At 47.4% G+C, this 27,133-nt stretch overlaps 1 protein-coding gene across 2 annotated transcripts in view; it reads right to left on the bottom strand.

Annotated features, from left to right (window-relative positions):
• The window catches only part of HK1 (hexokinase 1), a 97,312-nt gene extending 72,012 nt beyond the window's left edge, over positions 1-25,300 (bottom strand). Inside the window, exon 1 of one of the 2 annotated variants that reach the window (XM_036735079.1) lies at positions 24,900-25,300. In XM_036735079.1, coding sequence (XP_036590974.1) covers positions 24,900-24,962 — 63 coding nt within the window. In that variant the 5' untranslated portion in view covers positions 24,963-25,300. Of the gene's footprint in view, positions 1-8,377; positions 8,423-24,899 lie in introns of those variants that run through there. The other variant, XM_036735080.1, reaches the window with a different exon arrangement.
• Between the last annotated feature and the right edge of the window lie 1,833 nt (positions 25,301-27,133).

Raw genomic sequence — 27,133 nt, 5'->3', positions numbered from 1 at the left:
AAAGTGACTTTGCTAAAGGTTTGATCCTGTCACCTGCTGCACCCACTCAATAAATCACCCCCAGCACCAAACATAAAGTATTCTGTTTGGCTTTTAAGGCAATTCACAACTTGGCCATTCCTCCTTTCCATTCTTCCTCTGCCTCCACTCCACACACTCCACATACCTATGATCCAGCCACAAGGACCTACTTACTGTTCCTCCTACACAACTCTTATCTCCCATCTTTGTGCCTTTGCCTTGGCTGTTCCTCATACCTGGAATGCCATCCTTCCTTGCCTCCACCTCTTTGTATCCCTGACTCAGAACTTAAGTGCTGCCTTCAACACGGAACCTTACCAGATCCCTCCAGCTATTCATGCCTTCCTCACTGCCCCCGCTCCCCCAAATTATCTATGTTATATATCCCTACATAAGTACACGTTGGCTCACCCACCTAGATTGTAAGCTCCTTGTGGGCAGGGGTTGTTTTGTTCTATTTTCTATCCCTAGTGCTGACATACAGCAGGCACTTAAAAAATGCTTGTTGGCATCTATAACAGAAGTGGATCAATGGGTCCCCTCTTTAACAGCTACACTCTTCTGCTGATGCTGTCCAGCTTCCGTTCATGGGACAGGAAAGTCTCTGAAGAACTCACGTTGAATTCACTCCAAGGATGATGGAGAGATGAATGGTGGCCTTGAGAAGGCCGCTACTCATCCTGTGGTGGCTGTTCAGTCGTTATTCAGTCGTGTCCACCTCTTCATGACTCCAAAAGGGATTTTCTTGGCAAAGATACTGGAGTGGTTTGCCATCTCCTTCTCTAGTGGATTCATTTTGTCAGGTAATCAGAGGTTAAGTGACTTGCCCAGAGTCACACATCTAGGAAGTGTCAGAAACTGGATTTGAACTCAGGTCTTCCTGACCCCAGGCCCAATGCTCTATCCACTAAGCTACCAGCTGCCTCTCATTACCAAGCAAGAACTTAGCAAGAGAAGTGACAGAGGTAAAGAACATGCTCAGAGAGGCAAAATAGTGGGCTGGTTGTGGGAGAATGAGCATTAACCAGGGGCCAGATCTTGAACTCCATTAGCCAAGGCCAAAATCCAGAACAAGGCCCCCAGAACACTGAGTGGACCCCATTGCTGAGGAGAGATGGAAGGTCATGCCCCAGGGCCCCCCAGAATGAGAGGGCACAGAGGGGTTGCAATCTGGATCCCTGGAAGAAGGAGCCACATTGATGAGATAGGACCAGAGCCCAAAGTGTGGAGTTGCTCTGTACGCAGGAGGTATTTAATAAATGTCCACTGTATCGGCCCATATGTTCAGTCTCCTCTTCTATTGACTCCTTCCCTGTCCACCTGCTAAAATGCTCACATTTCCCCATCCTTTGACTACTTAGCACCGCCCTAGGCACATAGGCCATGCTGAATAAATAAAGCTTTATTGACTGACTACCCTCTTTCTCCTTCCCTTCCCTGTCAAACTCTAAAAAAGGCATCTAGATTTTCCGCCTCCATTTCCTACTGCTCTGCAATTTGGCCATCCCCCCAAATGCTCACAGGCTCAGCCACTGATTTAAAGCTAGAAGGGACCCTAGAGGCCTCTGAGTCAGTCAATAAGCATTTGTTTAGCACCTAGGACAGCTGGATGGTGTGGTGGATAGAACACCAAACTTGGAGTCGGGAAGATCTGAGTTCAAATGTGACCTCAGACCCCTGCTAGCTATGTAATCCTGGGCAAGTCTTCGTTGTTCAGCCATTTTTCAGTCGTGTCCGACTCTCTCTGACCCCATTCGGGGTTATTTGGCAACGACGCTGCAGTGGTTTGCCATTTCCTTCTCCGGCTCATTTTACAGAGGAGGAAAATGAGGCAATCAGGGTACAGTGACTTGCCTAGGGTCACACATCTAGTAAATGTCTAAGGCCAGATTTGAACTCAGGGAGATGAATCTTCCTGACTGCAGCACTCTATCCACTGCCCACCTAGCTGGCCCAGGGACTAGGCACGTCACTCAATCCCTATTTGCCTCAATTCTTCATCTGTAAAATGGGGACACATTAGAGAAGGAAATGGCAAACCACTCCAGTACCTTTGCCATGAAAACCCCAAACGGGATCACGACTGAAATGACTTGGGGCAGCTGGGTGGCACAGTGGATAGAGTGCTGGGCTTGGAACCAGGAGGACGCATCTGGCTGAGCTGAAATCCCACCTCACTTACCAGCTGTGTGACCCTGAGCCAGTCACTTCACCCTGTTTGCCTCAGTTTCCTCATCTGTAAAATGAGCTGGAGAAGGAAATGGCAAACCAGGCCAGTATTTCTGCCAAGAAAACCCCGAATGGGGTCACAAAGCCTCGGACACGACCAAAATGAATGAAGAATAACCAAAGAATAACAGGCTGTCTGATGGGTTCTGCCTCCTTTGAGCAGAGGCTGGATGAGCACCTGTTAGAAATGTCCATGCTGAGGACCCTTCCAGCTCTCAAAGTCTGAGATTTGGGGCAAATGCTTATTGAATTAAAGCCCCCCACTCTCTCTGCTCTGCGACCTTCATCCATATCCGCAGCTTCCATGCCGATGAATCCCAAATCTGCTTCTCCTCTTCCCCAAATGCTCTGGCTCGCATATCCAACTGCCTGCTCAACTTCTCCCCCTGAATCGTCCCACTGAACAATAAAACTCAACATCAGGGTGACCTTGGACACTTAACTTTTCCTTGGTTTCATCTGTGAAATGAGAGCTGGACTGGGTACCCTCCAGTTGCCTTCCAGCTCTAAATTTGATCATCCTATGTCCAAACTGAATTCACCGTCTTCTCCCCCACATCTATCTCTCTTCCTAATGTCCCTATTTCTGTTTCTCACCTGGCTGTACTACTCTGGGACTTCTCTTGATAGATTTCTCCACTTGCCCCAGGATCACCTCACCATCATCTGGGAAGATCAGCCTCGGTAGTAGTCTACCACCTCCTACCCACCCTTTTGCAGATTCCTTTGGTGAGATAACTTTCCCCATTAGACTGTATGCTCCTTGAGGGCAGGGACTATCTCTTTTTTGTACTTGTATCCCCAGCACTTAGCACAATGCCCAGTGCATAGCAGGTCCAAAGTAAATGTTTATTGACTATTGATGGAGACCACCTGTTCATCTAGGTACCAACCTTCAGAATTCTATCACCTTTCACTTCTCTCTCTCTCTCTCTCTCTCTCTCTCTCTCTCTCTCTCTCTCTCTCATATCTCTCTCTCGTGTCTGTCTGTCTCTCTCTGTCTCTGTCTCTCTCTCTCTCTCTCTCTCCCCTTACCACCCAAGTAATTGTCAAGTCAATGCTGCCTACGCCTCCAAAACGTCTCCCTTCCCTGCCACTCAGGTTAGGGCAGGCCCTGCTGCCTTTTCCGTGGGCTATCTACAATGGCCTCCTAATGGGTTCCTCTATTTCCAGTCTCCCACCTCTCCCACTGCTGAAATTATCTTCTTGCACAGGGCTGGATCACATCACTCCCTTCAACACTCCGCCCCCCAATGCCTACCCAACAAAATGTAAGTCCCTTAGCTTATCATTAAGGCTTCCTATATCCTGGTTTCTACCAATCTTTAAGACCTTTTTCTTATACTTCCAAATTTCAGCCACACTGGACTACTCAGCCAGCATCTCCCACCTTCGTATCTTTGCACATGCTGTTCCCTATGCCTGGAACAGCCTCTCTTCACCTGTTCCAGGCCCAAGTTCAGGTGCCCCCTCCTCCATGAAACTTTTCACAATTCTAATCAAAAGTGATTCCACCCTCTTTAAATCTCTCATGCCGTCCCAGACTTAAACTCTCTTCCTCTCTCGATTACCCTCTAATTCATAGTTATTGTGTACACATTCCTATATAGTGCAAAGTATATAGTGTACATATCCCTTTCTCTTACCAGAGCTAGCATGATATGGATAAAGGAGTACAGGACTGTGAACCGGGAGAGAGCTGAGTTCAAATCCCACTCCCAGCCCTTACTTGCTACTCAGCCCCCCAAGCCTGTTTCTTTACTTGTAAAATGAAGGCAATAATTCTTCCCACCGCCTGACTCAGTGTTGTGAAGAAAGCATTTGGCAACCCACAGAGTGCTGAAGAAATGTAGGTGCTACTACAGTGCACCTACGAGAACAGTCAATCCACAAGCATTTATTAGGCACCTACTCTGGGACAGCCAGGTGCTGAGGATCCAGACAGAAGCATCTCTGTCTTCAAGAAACTCACACTGTGAGAGGGAGATGCGGTCTGAACAGGGGACTGCAAGCCAGGAGGACAGTTTGCTCTAGGCAGTCATGGGGATGGTCAATTATCATGCTCTTTCCAGTAGCAATGGTTATATTGATTTGATGATGCTGTCTAGAGCAAGAGCCAAAGATAATAGAAAAGGAAGGGTGCAAGAGTGAGCAGGATGCAACAGCTGGCACCACGATGGCTGCCCCAGGCAGGCCCTGGAGCTTAAGTGAGATGTGAAGAAGAGTGGTCTGAGGCCAGCTAAAGAGAGCAGGTTAGGTCACTTCTCATTCACTCACTTCCCAGTCAGGACGGACTTGGCCCAAAGCAGAGGCCCAGAATTAAATGATTAACTTCCTTGTGGTGAGGGGGCTTGGTACCTACAGGTCCCCATCAGAGGGTTCCTGTGCCTAGTGGGGAGAATACAGCAAGGCAGGTGGCAAGATGAGTAAGCCCGGGTGTCCTGGTAGAAGCCTGGGCAGGGCTGTAGACCCCATGAACTTGGTCATTTTTGATTTTCAGTCCCCAGCCCTGAGCATACTGCCTAACACAAAGTAAGGGATTAACGGATGTTTCTTGAATTGATACTGACCCACAGTACTCCTCTGTTGCTCAAATCAGATGAAGGATGGAAACGAAGGCTGAAAACCTGAAAGTTCTGTGTGTGCATCAGTTACTGGTGGTCACGATACTAACAGCAGTCAGAGTAGTTGTGTCCAGCATCAGGAATGAGCGTGCGGGTGGCCTTTAGCCATCAATGAAAGGAGAAATGCAAGATCCCATTCCCTGGGCTGGACATATGCAAAGTAAATGCCCTCTTAGCCCAGACCAGGCTTTGGAAAACTATTCACCCCAACCCGACTCAAAGCTATATTGTGTGAAAAGAAAAACTGTCCCTCCCTACTCTGTACTGAATGCAGAATTTCCCCAACAGATGAACCAGCAAGTCCAGAGGAAACGGTCAATTGTGTAAATCAATAAAGCATTTATTAAGCACAGAGTCAGGAGCCTACATTCCACCTGAGACGACAATAGGGGCATACCTAGATCTACTCAGAATATGTGCAAAATAAATGGGGTGTCAATGATGGCCTACATTATTATAGAGCTTTCCAAAGCACTGGAAGGTAGGTTCTGGGGTTATCCCCATTTTGCTGAGGAGGGGACTGAGGCTGACCTGCCCACCTGGTGGAAGGGGAGGGCACTGGCCCTTCTATAATTCCTAGAGGCAGCAAGTGAGGCTCCCAGGGAAGTACAATCATTCCTGATGAGAAGAAAAATGTCTCCACTGATGACTTACAATTACCATTACTACTACCACCAGTAACTGAAGCAGATAAAGTGCTTCTGTCCATCAGCTGGGGAGGGTGGAGGGAAGGGGTTGGACAAGTCTCTTATCTCTGGGTCTCAGTTTCCACCTCCGTAAAATGTGGGGATTGGGCACATTAATTTCTAAGGTCCATTTCAGCTTGAAAAATCCATGAGCCTCAAAAATGAAACCAAAATGAAACCAAACTCAGCCCAGCCCCATCTGCAGCCGTGTGCCAAGCTCCCTGGCCCCGGGCCTCCCAGCCAATAGCCCAAACCCGATTGGCTCCACACTCAGGAACACACTCAGCTTAAAACTCTCCAGGGCCGCCTCCACCTCCCGCCTCTCATTTTCCAGGCCAGAGCAACAGCAAAAGGCAGGAAGCCTGACCTGAGGAAACCAAGCCTCAGCCTGCCCCAAAGTGGCCTGAGCATCTAGAGACAGGGTCCAGCTTCCTGAAGCTACTACAGTAACACCAGATCAAGGCACTCTTCTCCCTGTGGGAGGAGGAAGGAACATGGAAAATCCCCATCTCTGCCACCCTCACCCTGAGCTTGTGGCCACTTTGGGCCTATGATCCCTAATCAAGCCAGCCTTGTTACTGAGGGGTCTAACTTGGAAAGAAGTTCACAACCCCCCACACAAGGATCCCAAGGATCCATGGCTCCTTTGTGGGGCCAGGTACAGAAAAGCCCCCTTGCTTCAGGGGAGAGAAAGGGCAGCAAGAGACACAAGCCCAGGAGCTCAGAGGCTGCCTAGTCAGTCTATCCTGGCTGAGAATCCCCTTGCCCCCCATGAAGGCAATCCAGCCTCTGCCTGAAGATCTCTGGTGACAGGGAACTCTCAGCCTCCCAAAAGGCAACTGTCTCACTTGGGGACAGTTTGAACAATTAATCCTGATTGTTTTTTCTCACAATCGAGACTAAATCTGTCTCTCCCTGCTTCCCACATATTGCTCCTGGGGCCCAGCAGATCCAAACCTAATGCATCCGTCTTCCACAAATCTGGTGCCTCCAAATACTTGAAGGCAGTTGTCATACTCCCCCCTCCCTTCTCCAGACTCCTCTTCTCCACAGTAAACATCCCCGAGGCCCTGGTTGCTCCTCCCGGGGCACCTCCCTTTCTTAGACACTGCTGCCTAAACCCTGGATCAGCACCACCTCATTACCTACTGCCCTCCCTCCAAGGACCACAATCCAAGAGCAGCAGTCTGCTTTACTAGGGATGTTTAAAAAAAATTACTTAGGAAAACTAGCAAGCATTATCGTCCCATTTTGCAGAAAAGTAAACTGAAGCCTGGAGGAAATCTGAAAAGGCTTCTTTTAAAAGCACATTGAGTGGACCTCCTGTGGAGAATGTATGGAAAGACAGAGAGACAAGGCTTCAATTTACCTCCCTGGGGGGCAACATTCCCATCAAAGAGTTCCTGCATCCTTCTGATAATTAAACAATCCTGGAAATGTGAACCATAAATTCCCTGCTTCTCCCACTAACCATAGTAACAGTTTTAGACAGATTCCAAAACACGATACCCATTTTAAGGAGGAGACACCCTGAGGGGTGGAGAGAGCAGGTGGGTATTTGAATCAAGATTTATATAAATCCAAGTGTGAGTCAGAAGCAGAGGAGGGACGGACCGAGCTGGGAGAGAACTCGGAGGTCACTGTGTCCAATATCATCATGTTACAGATGAGGAAACAGGCCCAGAGAGGTGACTTGACCACGGTCACACAGCACTAAGGGACAGGAATGGGTCTTCTTGTCTTTTCAGTCCAGAGGTCTTTCTCTGCCCCCCGCCCCCGCTTTCTCCACCACGATATAGGAAAATGACTCAGCCAGGCCCCAGCTCTGAGCTATCTGGAGAGGGATGGCCTGCGAACACAGCCTCTGTCCTTATAACATGAGCACAGGGTTAAGGCTTCCTGCTTCCCGGGCCCACAGCATCCGGAGATGCTTCACCCTCTGGCGAGGTCCAGGCCAGTCACAAGCTCTTGGCTCGGCTCGCTCCCCTCTTTCATGACTTCCAGGGGAGGAAGGGCAGGCTAGATCCATTTTTTAAGGCCCTGGCCCCCAACTAGAACCAACTGCTGCAGCCTCCAGCTGGCCTGGCTCCCTTCTCCCTGACCCAGGGTCTGACCCCATTTCCTGCTCAAAACACAAGCTCCTTCCTCTCCCTGCTCCCATCTCTGCTCAGAATAGCAGAAGGGGTCTTTGCCAGGGGAGGGGAGGCCCCTGGGGGTGTGAGGCATCACTTAGTTTTATTAAATTATTTCATTTTCTCTTTTTAAATTTTCTGTTACAAGGGGTAACTTGACAGATGGGGAAGGGCAGGGACACGTTTAGAAATAAAGGTGATTTTAAAAACAAAAGAGATCAGCAAAGTGGTTTTAAGAACAGCAAAGAGAACCTTGACTGAACGCTGCCAATTCCCTGACAGTGGGATAGGCTGGCACAAAAAGGTCCCCTTAATCCAAATACTTGAACTGCTTTCACATCAGTCTTGGCACAAAGAGGAGGGGATCACAGGATCAGAAATAAGGGACTTGGTTGGGAGCTCACCCACTCAAAACAGAGGCCCAGAGAAGGTGGAATGATTGGCCCAAGCAGCAGAGCCAGGATTTGCACTCAGATCTTCAGACTAGTCAGATACCATGCCCCCTCCACTTAGGGACTCTGCCTCATCAGCAGTTCAACCTTATCCCCCAAAGCCCCACAATCTGTCCATTCCCACGTATCCAGCCCCACGGCTGCACCTGTGCCTCCCCACGCTGCCTGGAATATCTTCCCTCTCATGCAGGAAGGGCCTGCTCACCACCTTCCACAGCCAGCCCATGACTCACCTTCCCCAGGCCATCATCTTCCATGGTTGGCCCCACCTGACTCTGCTCACTCCTCGCCTCAGCATTCCCCCCTGCGTTAGATTCTTCCGTTAGGCTAAATTACTTTGTCCTCATAGACATGGGCTGTAGAAAAGCATCTGCTAGTGGTCACCCACAGGTGTTCTGTGTCCCCGGCTCACGCCTCTGCTACTTCTGTCCACCCAGCATGTGGCCCTGCATGCCTGAGAAGTTCTAGAAATGCTTGAACAGGGTGCGTGAGCAAAAAAACAACCGAGAAACCCTTTGGTGACTTCCCACAGGGCGGGCTTGTGTCAGAAGGGTTTGTTTCTTCAGATAAGACCTGAAGCCTCCTCGGTCTGCCCAGCTCTGACTGGCTCCCAGGGCCTCTCAATGGGAGGCAGCCCTATTCACTGCAGCCCTACTTCGTAGCATAACAGAACAGAGTTGGAAGGAACCTCAGAAGCCAGCCAATCCAAACCCAGCCTCCCCCTTCTTACAGATGAGCGAACTCAGCGAGAGGATCCCTGACAACAGGATCTCAGGAATCATCTGTAGCCCACAGCTGAGACAAAAAGGGCTCCAATCCCAACACTGGCACAGACTTACTACCGCACAATCTTGGGCCAATCCCTATGCTTCTTTGGGCCTCAGTTTCCTCATCTGTACAGTGATGGGGTTGGATCAAAGGAGCTAAGATCCCTTCCAGCTTGCAGTCCTATGAGGGTGAGGTGCCTTTGGGCACTCACTGGAAAACCCAGGATTCTTAATCCTCCAGCACCTCCAGAATATAGAGTTACTGATCAATCAATCAACCAGTATTTACTAGGCATGGATTTAGTGCCAGCCACTATGCTAGCACTGGGGATACAAAGACAAAAGGGAACAAGCCCTGCTCTCACAGAGCTTTAATTCTGTCCAGGGGGATGACATGTCCATGGATAGGTATACACAACAAAGAATTTTAGTATCACTCTCTCATACTCTTAAGCCTTAGTCTCTTCACCTGTGAAATGAAAATACCCACGGTACCAATCTCAGAGTTTCAGGGAGGTTCAAGCGAGATAATAGGAGTAAAGTGCTTCAAAAACTTCAAAGCAATTGTTGGTTGGGAGAGCAGGACATCTGGACAAAATGGGACCCAGGAACTTTAGAATGACGGCCTCTGTGGTCCTTTTCCAAGGACTGCTGGCTTTTCTCCCTTCATTACAGTGAATAGCAATGGGAAAAGTCACCGAGAAGAAAAGCTTCCTATCATTTTGAGCAGTTCCAAAGTAGAATGAATGAGCTGACTCAAGAGGTGGTGGGTTCCCTAAAGGTCTTCAAGCAGAGGCTAGAAGACTACCTGTGGGGGTGTTATGGTGGGGATTCCTTTCCTGTATGGGTTGGATTGCATTGGCAACTTGCAGTTCTCAAATTCTGCAATTTCACTCTTTCTTATACATCTTATTGGTACCAACAGCCTTTCCTGAGATAATACTTTTGGCCTTCCTCCATGCTCCCTCAGGCCTTTCTACAAAGCCCAGATATGGGACTGGGGAGCCCTCTGAGTTAATTGAAGTTTGAAGTCCAGGTTACCCTGACCTCTCAGTGGCCTTGACCCAGGTGGCAGCAGCCTCCCACTGATGGAGTCCTTGCCCAGGGCCTAGGACAAAGCTGTCACATCGAACCAGCTAAAAACACAGGCGGCTACTGATCGCTCGGGTGAATAGAGATGGAATGTGGTACGGCAGGACGAACAGGAGCCCCGGGATGTGGATAGCACCCAGGCAACCACTGAAGCAGCTCACATGCCTACTGCTGGCTCAGTGAGGGAAGGGGGCAATTGTGCAGAAGGAAAAGCTTTACCTTTATTGTGGGATTTATTGTAGCCCTGACATGCACAATGTGACCTTGGACAGGTCACTTTAAGCTTTCGGTGTTTTTCCACTGAGAAAAACAAGGATAACAAATACTCTGCCTGATTAGAGCCCTTAGATCGATCCAATATGGCACAGTGGAAAAAGAAATGGATTTAGTGTCAGAGGACGCAGGTTCCAGTTCTACCTCCCAGCCACTTTCCATGTGAGCCTGTAGTGCGAGGAGGGGGTCAGACTGGACAGCCTTCCCTTCCAGATCTAAATCTATGATCCTATAACCCCACTATGTGCTGGGCATTGTATCGGGTACTGGAGAGATAGAGACAAAAATGAAAGTATCCCTGCCCACGGAGAGCGTGCATTCTTGTAGAACAGGCAATGAGATGCTATATAAGTGCCACGTAACTACACACTCCTTCGAAAGGAAGGCGTGTTTGTTCAGCAAGAGGTCACATGACCCCTCGTCATAGCCCAGCTTAGCTCGGCGTAGTAGCCGTGCATCTGGAAGGGACCACAGAGGCCACCCCATCTAACCCCAACCCTCATCTGACAGATGAGGAAACTGAGTCAGTGAAGTGATTTGCCCAACATGATAATAATGACGGTGCTTGTTTCTACAGTACTTTTCATTTTGCAAAGCAGGGGAGGGAGGAACAAGCAGTTATTAAGTGCCTACTGTGTGCAAATATTATGTCATTTGATCCTCATGACATCAGAGAGCACTGGATTTGGAGTCAGAGGACCTCAATTCATACTCTGCCAACCTGATCCCTGGGTAACCTTGTCTCTTTGGCTCCCTGGGGCTCAGCCTGAAGGGCATCGGCTAGATCTCTGAGGCCCCTTCCAGCCCCGATGATCTATGATTATGGTGGACATAGCAACTGGGTGAGGCAGAGTCCTAGAATGGGGTATAAAGAGCACTGGATTTCCCATCAGAGGACCTGCCCCTCCATATGGTTCTGGCACCGATTGCCTGCGATGGTGGGTAGCCACCCACTCTCACTCCTGGCTACGGTGTTTTTCAGGCTAGGTTGTTTAAACAAGCACTTTAGAGCTGGTCCTCCACAATAGAACTTCTCGTGTAATGAGTTACAGTTCAGCAAAATAAGCCATCAGACCCAGGCCTCCGTTTTCTCATCTGTAAAATGAGAGGGTTGGAATCAAGGGGGTCAAAGGTCTCATCCAGATCTAAATCCAGATCCCAAGGTTACCGTCCCCATTTCACAGATGAGGAAACTCATTTTGTTGAGTTGCTCGAGGCAACAGAGGTTGGATTCAAGCCCAGGATCAATGCTCGAGATCACCTTCAGCTCTAAGTCTATCAGCCAGCATCCCTTGCCAATCTCACAACAGACCCAGGTTCTGTAACTTCAAATTCGGCACTCTTTCCATTCCAACCCACTGAGCCCATCACATTTCCACTGAGGCTTTTCTGTGCACACTCTCCATCTTCATGGGGTCTCTGCGGGGAGGTCTTACTTCCCAGTCTCTGAACTCCCGCCTCCTTCCTCATGCCCTCTCCCAATGGGCACCCATGAATCCAACAACCCTTCAGGCTTGTCCCAGGCAAGGACACAACCAGTCTGGTCTTTGGCTGGCCCAAAGGTCATTAACAAATGTCCTACCTGTCTTCACTGCTGCAACAGTCAAGTGGCTTCCTTTTCCAACATCTAGATTTTTTTGTTTTAGATTAAATGTTTTTAAAGCACCTACTATGTGCCAGGCACTGTGCTAAGTACCTTACAAACACTGTCTCTTTCAATCCCCCCAACAATCCTGGGAGGGAGGTAGATAGCACTATTATCATCCTCATTTGATGAGGAAGCTGAGGCAAAAAGTGGTTAAACATCTTGCCCAGGGGTCACACAACTAGATCTGAACTCGTCTTCCAGGCTCTAGCCACTGGGCCACCTAGCTGCCTCCCGATCAGCTCCCACACCTGGCCACTCTTTTCACAGAGCACTGTTCCTCAGGGGACATGCTCAGTCTTTTCCAAAAGGACACAATGGATGGCAAACATGGAAATGGATAGGTAGGTGAGTGAACGAAGAGTGAGCACCGCTGCTAATGAGGACCTCAAATAGAGGGTGCCCTGGAATATGTGCTTGGCCTGAGATGGCGTGGCACAGTGAAAAGAGACCTGGAGTCAGGAAGACTCTCAACACTTGCCAGCTGTGTGACCCTGGAAAATTCACATTATCTCTCTGAGTCTCAGTTTCCTTGCCTGTCAAGTGGGGATAATAACATCTGTCATGCCTATCCATAGAGGCAGACTGATGTAGTGGGAAGAGCATTACGCTAGGGTCCGAGAGCCTGAGTTCAAAACTAGCCTCAGTCTCCTCTCCCTCCCTAATGTGCCCTTGGACAATTTTTTGCATCCCTACAGTCCTCAACTGTAAAAATTGGATGGGATGGTTCCTAAGGTCCTTTCCTGTTCTAAGTCAATGATCCAACGATCTTCGAAGTGAGGAAGATCTGGGTTCAGTTCCTGGTTTCTGACTGATCCTCCTCAATCTCAGGGCCTTCATTCAGCATAGGTGTGTATATGTGTATATGTATATATTTCTTGTACAAAGTTGTTTACCGGTTGTCTTCCCCCATTAGACTCTGAGCTCCTGGAAGACAGAGACCACTTTTGCCTCTCTTTTGCATGCCCAATGCTTAGCAAACTGCCTGACACATAGTAGGCACTTAATTATGTAGGAACACAGCCAGGTGACTTAACCTCTCAGTGCTCCGAGCAACTCTGTAAGTGAATGCTGATAAGTATCCCTTTAGTTCCCCAAACAGATAAAATCATCTGTCTGGACCCGCAATTTAATTATTTTTTGAAGCTCTATGTCATAGGGTTGATGAGAGATAAAATATGTAAGACCACCTGGCAAATCTTAAAATGCTACATAAACGTCAATCACTATTGGCCCTATGCTATTTACTCATATCCAAGTGATGTGGATAAAGGCAGAGGTGGCATGTTTATCAAAGCCGTAGATGACGCAAAGGAGGGAGAGATTACAAACCCAACAGAGTCAAGATATAAAAAGATGTTGGAGGGCTGGAACACTGGGCCAAACTGAGTCGAAAAAGCCTACCAGGGATAAATGGAAAGTCTTACACTTGGGCTAAAAAAAATCAGCTTCACAAGTACAAGTGGGGGAGGCACCGTTGGCCAACAGCTCTCAGTGAGTCAGTAATGAGGTGTGCAGAAGAAGCACGCACAGCATCTTGGACTGGGGCTGATTGTACTAATAATGATGCTGCTAAACCTGAAGCACTGGGGGAACCACATTTTGGGAAGACTTGGTTAAGTTAAAAAAGTATCCTGGAGAAGCCTGCTATGATGATGAAAGGCCTAGAGTTCATGTCATCTGAGGATGGATGCTTGGCCTGGAGAAGACTTGGGGCAGGGGGAACAGATGTCCATGTCTTTAAGTATTCTAAGGAAAAAGATTTGTCTCCCACACTAGAATGTGAGCTCCTTGAAGGCAGGAATAATGTTTTCCCCTTTTTTCATATCCCTGCAACTCATGGTATCACAGTGCCTGGCACATAGTATGCGCTTAATAAATGCTTATTTTTCCAAGATCATTGAGCTCATCGTTTCTTACAGCACAGTAGTATTCCATCATGATCATATACCATAATTTATTCAGCCATTTCCCAATTGAAGGGCATGCCTGCCAATTTCCAGTTCTTTGCTACCACAAAGAGAGCTGCTATAAATATTTTAGAACATATATTTCAAAAGAATAGCAAGCTGTACATAATGGATTTGCAGTTTCATGTGCAATCATTTTAAAAAATTATACTGTTATAGAAAAGCTTGTTTTATTCCATAAATCAAAAATAAAATAAATTTTAAGGAATTTTTAAAAAGAAAAAAAAAAGCTTGATTGATTTCCCCGCAGCACCTACCTAACAGAGTTGTCAATGAGGTCAGTTGTATAACATCTGGAAACTCTTTTGCAATCTTCAAGTGCTATACAGGGTATCCCAAAAGACTTAGTGCAGTTGAAAACTATTAAAGTTTAAAGCTATTAAAGCTTTAAAACTGCACAAAGATTTTGGGGACACCCTGTATAAATGGCCACAATCAATAAATCTTGATGGGCTGGCCTGGGGGCCATTTATAACATTGTTTCTGTGCAAAAATGTATTCATAGTACTGAAGGCTGGATATACAAACAGACTTCCGGAAAACCATTCATTTCAGTCAAATACCCTGGTCTCTGAGGAGTTCAAAGCATTTTCTATATTATTTTATTCATCCACAAAGGGATTGGTGGTTGTTGGTTTTTTTTTTAATTTTAAAAATTCCTCTGATGACAATAGCCTAAGCTCATCCCTTTACTCTTCCTTATTTTGTCAATGGAACAATTTAGTCAGAGTGGTAGAGTGTCTTACCCAAAGTCAATCAATAAACAGGGGCCACGGACCCAGTGAGAGTCGAAGGCACTGGCCTGTCCTAGCACACAATCCAAATTGATCCGGAGCCAGAAAAAGAGGCCTGGCTTTTGCATGGCTATTTAAAATCATAGCCTCCAAGAGACCTTAGAGCAGGGAGTCTTAACCTTTTTTGTGTTCTGGGCCCTCTGGCAGTCAAGTGAAGCTGATAGGCCCGCATAAAATAAAATACATAGGAGTACAAAGGAAACTGATTATAGTAAAACAGGTACGGAAATATACACCAAAAGTTCACAGGCCCTCTCTGCCCCCCAGATTAAGAACTGTTCCCTTAAAGATGCCAAGTCCAGCCATTTCCCAAGAGCTCTAAGCCTCATCAAGGTTAAATACTCCGAGCCAATGTCACACTGATAGTTCATGGCGTTCCCTTGGAATGCAGAATGCTTTTTGACCACTCAAGGGCCTAGGGAAGTAATGTGGGTGTGTACACTTCCTCTTGAGTTATGGAGACAGATTCTATTTTCAAAGGTTGTACTGTACATTTCATGTTTTAGCTCTGCCTCCGGATTTAGTCATCCACTCCTTACCCAGAAGACAGACACGCCTGGAAGCCACAGAATAAGGGCCGGCCTAGGGCAAAAAATATAGAGACAAGGAGGTGGGACAGGAAGTCAATGGGCCCTCCTCCTTGTTTTAATTCCCTAAAAAGTTTAATGTACATCTACCAAATAAAACTAAGAGGTTTTTTTTAAAGACTTTTTTTTAATCCATAAAGCTGGGATTATATAAATATTTCATTAGCAGCAGTCAATGGAGTTGGTGTTTCTCATAATAGGCCCTGTCAACTTAATGCAGTCATACTTTCCAACAAGAGCTCTGCTTGATAAGGCGAAGTGGGGCCTGGGCTAATTTTATACCAAGCTCTGAGTCGAAACATGAATGAATATACGTAAGGAGAGAGTACAAAGGACTGACTTACAGTCACTTACAAACTTCACTTCCTAGAACTTCAATGACAGAAAATGACCAGGTTAGACCAGACGACCATAGTGGCTAGGTCCCTGCCAACTCTAAATCATAGGACCCTATGAAAAGAAAGGATTCTCAAAATTATTGACCAGGCAGTTCCTGGAGTGGGGGAAGGGAAGTAATTTCCTAACACAGGTTCTACTACCAGCCGAAAATAAAATAGTCAAAGGCAGGGAACTAGTGAAGCTACCAAATTTCTCTCCAATTTAAGAAGGTAATTTGAACCAATGAGCTACTGCACTTTCAAGTTTCTCCAGTAAACTTTAACCTACGTCAAAACAAAGGAAAAGAAAACCCACAGGTTCTAGGGCATTATTCAACACATATTTACTAAATGCCTACTATGAATTAGATACTATATCAGACAACGGCACTACAGAAATTTTTAAAGACTTCTACATGAACTAAATCAATGGAGCTGGAATAAAAAGAAATTATGGAGTGGGGAGAAAAATCTTTGCATCAAACATCTCTGATAAAAAGTCTGATATCTGAGATATAAGAAACTGACACAAGGGCCATTCCCCAACAAATAAGTGACCAAGGACAAAAAAAATACTCCCCGCCCTTCAGAATTTAGATTCTACAAGAATGGGGGAAGAGGGATTCTATCAAAAACAAGTATTCTCATAAAGAGAAGAAAGTTCTGTCTGTACATTCAGTGAAGGCTCAGAAACCTTTGATGACACACAGGCTGCCATTACTAGGAAGTTACCTTGAGAAAGGTCACCTCACCTGTCTAGGCCTCCATTTCTTTTTAGTCACAAGATGGAAAGAATAATAAGCTTCCCATTCTGCCTCCTTCAGAAATGTTGAGGATGAAGAGGTTCTCAAAACATGTTTCTTATTATTCAAACACAGGTAATATCAGAGAAAACCTGGTCCATTCAAAAGGGTAGTTTTTTTTAATGTGGCATTTTGGTTAACATAGATGAACTCCCATTTTATAAAAATTTATAAAAGTATTAAGAGCATTTTTCCTTTGGTTATCAATTAACCAAAATGTGTCCTAGAGGTAAAAGAAATTTAAAATGTTTTAGGAGAGATAGTGAGGTTTTAGTTCTAGTTTTCATTCCAGAAGCTCATTCTTCTTTAAATTTAGAGCCAATGATAGATTCCTACCACATTTTTTTAAAGCTTGCAAAAGCACTTTATATACATTGCTCCTTCTCTCCAATACTGGAGGTCAAGGAAGCACCCAGAAGATATCTCAAATTGATGTCATCAACATTAGTCTGGCTCCGTTACGTGAAGCCCTGAGAGGTAAAGTGATTTTCCCAGGGTCGCCCTGAAATTGGGTGGCAGACTCAAAATTAATCTAGCTTTTCTGACTCTGCACCCCAAAGCTATTTCCACACTCTTCGGCCTCCCTAAAATGTGGGACAGAATTAAGGACCAGGAAAGGGGGAGCAGGCATTAGGGGAAGTAGGCATTAGATCCTCAAGTCCCACCCTCTCATTTTAAGGATAATTTGACCAGTCTATTTTTCCCCCAACCCCTTCATCCTTCACAGTGTGATACTGAGATCAGCACAAAAAACAAAATAAGCCAGACGAGGAATTTGCCCAAGGTCTTACAGCTAGCTGGTGGTAGAGAACAGGATGAGAAGTCTCCTGACTCCCATCCAGGGTCTTCTCTGCAACACTCTAAATAGCAAGCAGGGGAAAGTGTTAGACTGGCTATCAGACCACCTGGGTTCAAATCCCAGCTCTGCCACTTAATATCTAGAGTAAGATGCTTCCCTGTTTCCGCGTATATAAAATGAGGGGTTGACTTAATAATAGCTAGCATTTATATAGAACTTTATGGCTTATCTCATTTGAATCTCATTTGATGTGTGCCCTGTGTCTCTCCAAGAACAGAAACTTTGCCCTCTTTAGCATCTTCCATTGCCACCCAAAGAGGACCCTCAATCAATGAAGAATGGCTGGTTCTCGTGTTATTCAGAAAAGTACCTGCTGTGAAGTGTTCCTGAAATATTTAGCACTTGGGGCTGGTTTGACTCTAAGGGTCTGCCTACTTCTCTCTAAGGTCCGAGCCTTACAAGCTCTTGTAAAGAAATGAAACACTTCTCAAAACAGTGAGTGACTTACTCTGAATTTGGTCCAGCTGTTTCATGACTGGAGAGATGGGAAATTGACATAACTGGGAGAGAACTGAAACTGACATTGCTATCTCATTGCTGGAGAGATGAAACTGACTGATCTGGAAGAGACTTGAAGATGACATGGCTGTCTCATGACTGGAGAGAGTTGAAACCGACACAGCACTAGGCTTCCTGGACTCCTAGGAATCCACTATGTTTATTCTTCTGCAACTAATTCTCACACACATTCTCCAAGGCTTCCTTCCCTGTCTTTCAAGGAGTCTGGGCACACACGGCTAATTGGTATTTTATCATATAAGGATCCTATAGAGTGGGCACCCATGGAGATAACTACTATCAGAAATCTGTTTGCCTTTGCTTCCTCTTGTTTGGGGAAGAGGCCCAGGTTAGTGCCGGGAATTCAATAACCTCTCCTGCTTCCTTCAGTCACATGGGAGGACCACACAGACGTGCAAATTCTGTTTAGGTATAAGTCTGATTCCTGTACCCCCTCCCCCACTTTCTGGATCTGTGTTTGGATTTTCCATCAGACATATTTCAAAGAGACTCATTTTAACCTCATTAGAACTCAGGTTCTGCATCTATAAAATGGAGATATGACTATCCGCAGTACTAACATCCCAGGATTCTTGTGAAGATCAAATTATAGAAAATGTGCATAAATAAAAATAGCTAACATTTATTTGGCACTTTACGATTTGCAAGGCACTTTTCAAGTTATTTTGTTTGATCCTCACAAAAACCTCAGGAGGGAAGTACTATAATGATACCCATTTTACACACAGGGAAACTTCAGGCTGAGAAGTTAAGTGACTTGCCCAGGGTCACACAGCTAGGTATTAGAGGCTGAATTCAACCTCAGGACTTCTGACTTCCAAGTCCAGCACTTCCTATACTGCAAACCTTAAAGCTCTACGTAAAGGGCAGTGATAATTGAATGAGAAGCAGTACGGTTCACAAACTACGCAACATACTTTGAAATCTTGGAAAGAGCTAGATGAATGAGAGTTCATAGGATCAGAGCTGAAAAGGAAGGCAGCATTGGGTCTGGAGAACCTGGGTTCAAATCCTGCCCCTGATTATTTGCCATGTGTTTACAAGAAGATAATAGGTCTAGTGCTGGAAGGGAACCATCCAGACCAACTCTTTCATCTTACAGAGCAGGCAGGATTCCAACCAAGGTCCTCTTAATTTTAACTGTACCACACTGTTGTTTGATGGATCAGAGAGAAAAAATATGAAATAAAGTAACGTGTAAGTCTGGACTAGTGGTCAGTTCTGGGGAAACTGGAGGGCGGGTGTTTGTTTTTAAAGGGAAGATAACAGATCTCTGAGGAAGGCCACCCCCAGGCTCCTTGGGACCCAACCACCACTGTCAGCTGCAGCTGCCTGGGGCATATCACTTCCTCTCTAGAGCACCCATCCAACTTGGAGCTGTGATCCTCCATATCTGAGCAGAAATGCTCAGTCCACCCTCCAGGCAAATATTCACAATCTCACCATGCTTGTGGAGCAAAGGAGGAAGGCATTTATTATTTATATTTAGATCTGTGTGGTTTAGGTAACTGAAGCCCAGAATGGGGATGTATTTCTTTGGATAATCATGTATTGCTAAATGTTTTCTAACTAATCTTGGCCAGGACATCACTTATTATCTGTCATCAGTCAAGTCACACCTCAGTTTTTTAATCTGTAAAATGGGGATAAGGATAGTAGAAGGCTTGATGAGAGAAAAATCAGAAAATCAGACAGCCCTAGAGGAAATAAAGTGTTCATTTTCTAGCTGTTGTTGTTGTTGGGTTTTTGGGTTTGGGGTTTTTTTTTTTTTTGGCTTTTTAAGTTAGCAAGGAAGAAAATACAGTCCTTGAAAGGCCTAGCTCTTGTCTTCCTGGATAGACTTTCTCTAAGCAAACACAATAGTACATAAGCTCCTGCTTAAAGAGAGGTTAAGTTTGGTGAATCACAGAAGGGACCTCAAAGGTTATCTAGTCCAAGCTCAGCATTTTACAGACAAGGAATCTGAATCCAATAGAGAGAAAATCGATATGTTCCAAGGCGCAAAGTGAATAAATGTCAGAGCTAGCACCTGAACTGAGGGCCCTTTCTCTACCACCACAATATCCTCATCAATTTATTCTCTCCGGGTCTCCTTCAGGGCAAACAATAACTTATATTTCACAATAATAAACTCTCATTTCTCTAGGGTTTTAAAGTTTCCAAGGCACTTGCCTCACAATGTCAGGAAGGCAGTGTGGCCCAGTGGAAAATGAAAGCTTTGTTTGGAGTCAGGACGACCTGGATGACCTTGGGCATGTGACTCCAGCTTTCCAGGCTTCAGTTTTCTCAACTATAAAGCCAGGGAATTGGACTCAGTGGCCCCTAAGGTCCCTTTCTAGCTCTGGATCGAAGGGTTAGGGAGGTTGAGCATGATTATTCCCATTTGACAGAGGAAGAAACTGAGGCTGAGTGATTTGGTCAGGGCTACACCAAGCTCTTTCCACCTAGAGTGAGGCAGGTAGTACAAATATTTTCCCTCGGTTACAGAAGAGCAAACTTAACCTGGGTCACAGTGCTAGTCAGTATGTTAGAGATAGCAGTTGTACCCAGGTCCCCCGATCCCAGAGAGAAAGAACTAGTAAGAAGGTGACCAGTGATTGCTTTTAAAAAATCACAAATAGAAGCTCAATTTAAAGTATCCAAAGCCTTGAAGCAAAAAAAAAACGATTGGTAGGACTCCTAAGCCCCAATCAACAGTAACTAACCTTTCCCTTGCCAATTTGGCTTCATTTTATAGGATCATAGATTTAGGGCCTTAAAGGTCATCTAATTCAATCCCCTCATTTTATAAAGGAGAAAAACAGGGCCCAGAAATAACTTGTCCAAGGTCAAACAGGTGGCAGGGCTGAGACTTAGGCCCACGTCCTGCGGATTTCAAATCTGTCCCTTGTTTGACGCAGGCTTAGGTGTGACCCTAGGAAAATCCCTTCACTCCTCTGAGCCTCAGTTATCTGGTCCAAAGGGCTATTGAAATGGGCCCTCATCATCATGAGGATGGGCTTACATACCTAACACTTCACTAGGTACAAACCAATGCTACTCAGTCTGGACAGGGGCACAGGCCTGGGACCATCCCCCCACGATGCTGCATGCAAAACCCACTGAATGACGCCGAGCACCTTCTCTGACCCCATCTGGCCACAGGGAGACGACGGGTTCCTACCCCAGAACTTACCATCCATGTGATCCTGGGCAAGGGGTTTAACCTCCCTCTGCCTGACTTTCCTCATTTGTAAAATGCCAATGATAACAATAATAGCTAACATTTCTATAGCACTGACCACATGCCAGGGACTGCACTAAGGGCTTTACAATTAACGTCATTTCATCCCAGGAGGGGGGGAGGTGCCATTAATATCCTTGTTTTACAGATGAGGAAATTGAGATAAAGAGACTCGCCCAGGGTCAAACAGCTATGAAGTATCTGTAGCAGGATTTGAACTCAGGTCTTCCTGAGCTAAGGCACCATAGCCATTTTTCATTAATATTATTATCAGAGACAACCTGCATTTCCTTCAAAGTAGGTAAGTGTATGGAAGCTAAAGTGTGGAAGATCCATGTTCCCCTTCCCCATGCTAACACTGACCCCTCTTAATTTACCTGTAAAATGGGGGGGAGGGGGCATCCTAGGTAGTTTCTAAGGCCCTTTGTGCCCAGCACATAGTAGGCACTTAATAAAAGTTTATTGACTAATTTTTTTAATAAGCCTCCTCTGTAAGTCCCACTAGAGGACAGTAAGGAGGTGAGAGGGAGACTGGACTATGTGTAGTGCTGGGTGCCCCTGAGACAGAGATGTATTTACTAAGTAATAATATTAGCTCACATGTACATAGTACTTTAAGGTTTGCAAAGCACTTTCTTTACATACATCATCTCACTTAGGACAACTGACCAAGGTCATCAGGACAACCAACAGCCATGAGGCCAGGCCTAGGTAGGAAGCTGACAGTGCAGAGTGTGTGTAGCTCACAGGCTTTACTAAGGTTTCTTCTTGGGCCACACCCAGTTTAAGCTCTTAAAAAGCATTCTCTCTCCTCTCTCCCTCTCTCTTTCTTTCTTTCTTTCTCTCTCCTCTCTTTTTTGCTCTCTCCCCTCTCTCTCTCTTCCTCTTTTTCTCTCTCTCTTCTCTTTCTCTCTCCTCTTTTCTCTCCCTCCTCCCTATTTCTCTTCCTCTCTCTTTCCCCTTCTCTCTCTCCTCCCTCCCTCTCCCTATTTCTCTTCCTCTCTCTTTCTCTCTCTCCTCCCTCCCTCTCCCTATTTCTCTTCCTCTCCTCTCTTTCTCTCTCCTTCTCTCTCTCCCTATTTTTCTTCCTCTCTTTCTCTCCTCTCTCTTTCTCTCCTCTCTTTCTCTTCTCTTCTCTTCTCTTCTCTTCTCTTCTCTCTCTCTCTCTCTCTCCTCTCTCTCTCTCTCTCTCTCTCCCCCCCTCCCCCCCCCCCACCCCAAACTACTTGCCCAAAAGGAAGGCTTAACCTCTGGGAAATGATTCACAGAATTCTCCAGCCTGAAAGAGGCCTTAAGAATATCTAGCTCAGGGGCAGGACCCCACCTAAAGCATCCCACAGAGATGAGGGGTCATCATGCTTTGAAAATCCCTCTCCCCCCCACCCCATGTCATTCAGACCCCTGTGTCAGGACAGAAGCCTGGGACACAGGACTCCCACTCAGAAAGAGAGGGGGCAGACACCATATATGTGAGTTTAAAGAATGAATATATGCCCAAGAGGAAAGACATCATTTCCTGCAGCCCACTTCTCAGAGGTATGAGGAAACTGAGGCCTAAAGAGGAAAAGTCACTTCCTCTGAGCCCCAGTGTTAGGATAAGATGAGTCTTTGGTTTTGTGGTTCTATCGGTCTCCCCTGCTTATGCCACCCCCAGGATCCAAGATACTATATATGGCCATTGTAGACTCTATAAGATACTCTGTAAGACTAGAATCCTATCTTGGAGCTAAGCGACTGTGGTTCTCTTCCTTTGAGGATCAAGTCAACTGAAATCAAGTGTAAATGTTTTGCAAGCCTGAAAACAGCCTGACATCTTGGATTCTTAACCCCTTTCATGTCATGGCAGTCTGGTGAAGCCTATGGGCCCTTTCTCAAAATAATGTTTTTAAATAATTGAAGGAAATGCTAAACGAAAAATCAAAATTAATTTTTCCCCTGTCCAAGCTCATGGACCATCTGAAATCTATCTAAGGACCCTTGCACTGTTAAAGTTAATAGCCTCAGTTTCCCAATCTTTAAAGTGGAAGTTATCCTAACTTTCCAAAGATGAGAAAGCACAATACAGAACCAGGTACTCCACAGGCAGTAAATGTGATTTGGCTAGCTAGCACCTGGCTGCCCATAAAAGGTGCTTGGTGATCCTCTGACCTTGTCATTTCTAAAGAAAGGATATCAAAGAAGCAGTTCCCCCAAGTTTTCTCAACCACTAATCGCTGGGGGGAAACATGATGACCTGTTCCTCAGGGCTGAATATCTCTCAGTGCTGGCGAAGAGAGTGTCAAGAAAAGAAGAATTAAACCCCCCTAATTCTGCTGCTGCAAATTCCATCCAGGCAATAGGTCACCATTTCAGCCTTCTTTTCATTCAGTTATCTAAAGTATCCTTCAAAAGGCTTCTCTGGCCCTCACTTCTCATTCCACAGGTCGGATCCTTTCTGTAGGAGCCCAAGAGCGGCATCTGAGTATTCAGCCCTGGTACTGCCAGCTGTGTGTGACCTTGGCCATGGGATGCCATCTTTCTGGGTAGGCTGGCCCCAATGCTCTCTAAGACTTGCTTTCTACTTCTGCATCCATATCTAGTCTTTTACCCAGATTCTCTGACCAAAGACCCATGCAAGAAAAGGGAATGGAGCAACACACAAGGACAACTGCCACTGAAGAAAAAGAGACCATGAGTCCTCAGATGACCTCACCCCTACCTAAAGCTAGGGCTCCTCCACCACAAGGGGATGCCCACGGTTGGAGTCCACATGCAGAAGCCCAGAGCCATCTGTGATCTGGGGAGTGCTTTGGGCACACATTTTGTTTCAAAGAGACGTTACAAATGTTAATCTGGTACCAGGAGATGATACCGCACGGTAGTGGAGAGGCCCAGCAGCATCACATACACTCTAGGTTTGTGTGGGGTTCCTTAATACAGACACAAATAGTCACAGCCATACACATAGTGAACCCCATCACTAAGGCTCCTAAAGCATCCAAAAGCAACCCATATACTCTGTATGTATATGTATGTCTATGGAGATACAGAAATACAGGCGTATAATACCTATGCCACACACCCTCCTGGCTGAAATGACCAAAGGATCTTACTTTATTCCCATGATTGGGAAAATCACAACTCCGTCTTTCTAGAGTTGGAAAATCCAGCCAGATCAGAAGCTGGGAAAGAAGAGGCAAGTGAACCAATGGTGTTCTCCTCACCCTGCCCCCACCGCCAAATTACGGGATGCTGGGGAATGCCTGTACCTGGCTCCCCCCTCCATCTTAATTAGCAAGCTATCCCAGCTAACAAGAGGTAAGGAGAAAAGATAGGGGAGTGGGCCCCAGTTGCCCCCAGCTAAGAAACTACTAGACTGGGCTTTTCTTCCTCCACCCTCGGCCTGATGCTCTCACCCTCCGAAGGCTTTTCCGAATCCGTGCCTCCACACACCCCCACCCCCCACGCTGGGTGCAAAGCCAGTGGCCCAGAGGGGGCTAATTCCCCCTGTAACAGAGACCTTGGGGACGGGAAATCTTGCTTCTCCAGTAAGGGGCTGCTTGGGGGTAAAAGGGACATCTCCATTCTGTTTTCAAGGACACTGCAGTAAGCCGATGGGTCTCACAGGCTGTCTGGCCATGCACAGACCACCCAGAGCTCATGTTAGAACCTGGGGGAGGGGGAGGGCTCCCCGGGAAAACGGGGGGGGAGGGGGATCCGGGATTCCATGCGGCAGCAGCTGCCTTCCGAGGAAATGCGCGCAGCTCCAGCTGCAGACGCTGGCCTCCCGGGAGGATGGAGCCGGGAGGGAGAGGGGGAGCAGGCTCGCGGGGAGACAGGGCTGCGCACCCCCGGACCGGCACCCACCTTCTTGATCCGGTCATCCTTTAATTCGGTAAAGTAATAGGCGAGCAGCTGCGCGGCGATCATGGTGCCGGCGAAGGCGAGCCCAGCCCTGGGGCTCCTGGCTGCGCTGCGCTCCGCTGAGACTCCCGAGACGGCCTAGGGTCCTCCCTCCGCTTTGGTGCCGGGGCCGGGGACGCCGCTCCTTCCTCCTCCCTCGCAGGCGGAGAAGACGCGGACGCTTCTCTCTCCGCCTCTCTCCTTCCCCTCCTCCTCCTCCTCCTCCTCCTTCTCCAGGGGAGGGTGACAACGCTAAGCCGGCCCACCTCCTGCTCTCCCATTGGCTGTCGGCACCCGGCTCTGCTGCAGCGGGGTGGCCGGGTGGGGCCCGCCGGCCCGGACTAGGGCGGCATCCCGGTCTGGCTGCTGGAAGGGCCGAGCGAGCGCGGGACTCGGGGCGGGGCGGGGTGGAGCCCGGGGGCGGGCGGATAACCCCCCCATCCCCCGCCAAGTCCAGCATCCCGGCCCGGGCACGTCGCCCACGTACCACAAGGGAGGCCTGCTTGAGTGGGCTGGGGGCGGGGGGGCGGTCCTGCCACAAGCCCGGGGTACTGCGGCCCTGGGTGAAGGGATGGTTGGAGATGACGACGGGACAAAAGGGGCCGTCCAGCTCCGAGCCTTCCTCCTCAGGGGGTTCTGCCTCTGGGTAATGACAGGGTTCCCTCCAGCCCTGACGTTCCTGGAGCTGCGTTCTCGCGTTGTATGTCCGGTACTGACATTCCATGATGCCCTGTTGCAACGTTCCTGCAAGAACATTCTGTGTTGCCCTGCTGCAACGTTCTATGGCCTGGGATCCCTTCGTGCATGATCATTCCATGTTCTAATACTATCAGCCCCTTTCCCGCACTCGCATTCTGTGTCCCTCGTTCTATGTACAACACTGCGAGGCCAGTTCTAAGTCTCTGGGTCTCTGGCCTCGCTACCCTCCTCTGTAAAATGTTCTCCAAGGTCCGTCCCAGCTCCCACCGTTGTATGGTGAGGATGGAGAGAAGACGGATGGGGAGGGGGAGGGAATCACACAACCTCAAGGAATTCCAGAGGCGAGCCCCAGACTTAAGGGCCTTGGGTTGGGGCGCCTGGATATAGAGGGCGCAGGCTTGGGCTGCAAGCAAGCGGCCTCTCCATCTCGGATGGTGGCGATAAACCCAGCAAACCATTAGTCCCGGTAGCGATTCCCCCTCGCGGTGGCAGGAAGGCGCCCGGCTGCCGTGAATGTGGGGGGCAGAGGGAGGGGGGCAGGCACCGCCCCGACTCAAACACGTCACGATCCAGGGCGGGGGAAGGGGGGTGAGAGATAGCGAGGCGAGAGCACCTCGAGAAGTGGCTGATGGAGCCGCCCCGCCCGGTCTAGGAGGGCGGATTTGCATCACTAGGCCAGGGCCAGACCTGGGACCTCCACAGTCCTAGGCCTGGCGTCTGCTTCTACCTTTCTTTTGTCCCAGCCTTCAAACCGGTTCCCTCAGACCTCATATAGCACTTGATGTCTCTGTCTAGCTCTCACATTTGATCCCAGACTATGGGAGCTAGGAAAGAAAAAAAAACCATCACCAACCCTGCCCCGTGGGGCGTTTTACTGAGACCCAGAGCGGGGAAGACACTCAGGCTCTTTGATGGTGAGTTATTTAATCCTTCAACCTTCTCAAGGGATAAGAATAAATCACTGACTTCCAAACTTCTAACGTTAAGCATTTTGCAAAACCTAAATAAGCGCACCCTAAAAATCTGAGCTTCGATTTCCTCATTCCTCTTCCCACAGAATGTCAGCCTTGGCAATCAGTGAATGCACTTCGGGATCATCTGAGTCTCTGTTACAGAGTAGGAAACTGATTGAAAGGGGAGGAGGGGGAGAGGACTTGACCAAGGTCACCTAGGTAGTACCGGCAGGTCTGGGATTCTAACCTAGGTCCTAGGACTCGGAAAACAGTGCCCTTCCCCTACTGTAGACGTGAGAACTACCCAGCCACAGACAAACACAAGCCACCTGAGCCTCCAACCCCTCTAGGGCTCATTTGGTACTGGGCTTAATCATAGAGTCCGAAGATGTCAGCGGCCCAATGGGCCCTCAGAGATGATTGAGTTCCAAAATCGCTAAAGTCCTGGCCTTCTAGCTCTAAATCCTAGGAGAATAGGGAATAATTTAATCCCATCATTTTTCAGAGACAGAACAGATCCGGAGAGGAGAGACTTAGTAGTGAATT

The sequence above is a fragment of the Trichosurus vulpecula genome, chromosome 8, assembly GCF_011100635.1.
Source record: "Trichosurus vulpecula isolate mTriVul1 chromosome 8, mTriVul1.pri, whole genome shotgun sequence".
NCBI lineage: Eukaryota > Metazoa > Chordata > Mammalia > Diprotodontia > Phalangeridae > Trichosurus > Trichosurus vulpecula.
Note: the sequence above shows the minus strand (reverse complement) of the source record. Positions and strands in the feature narration are given on the sequence as shown.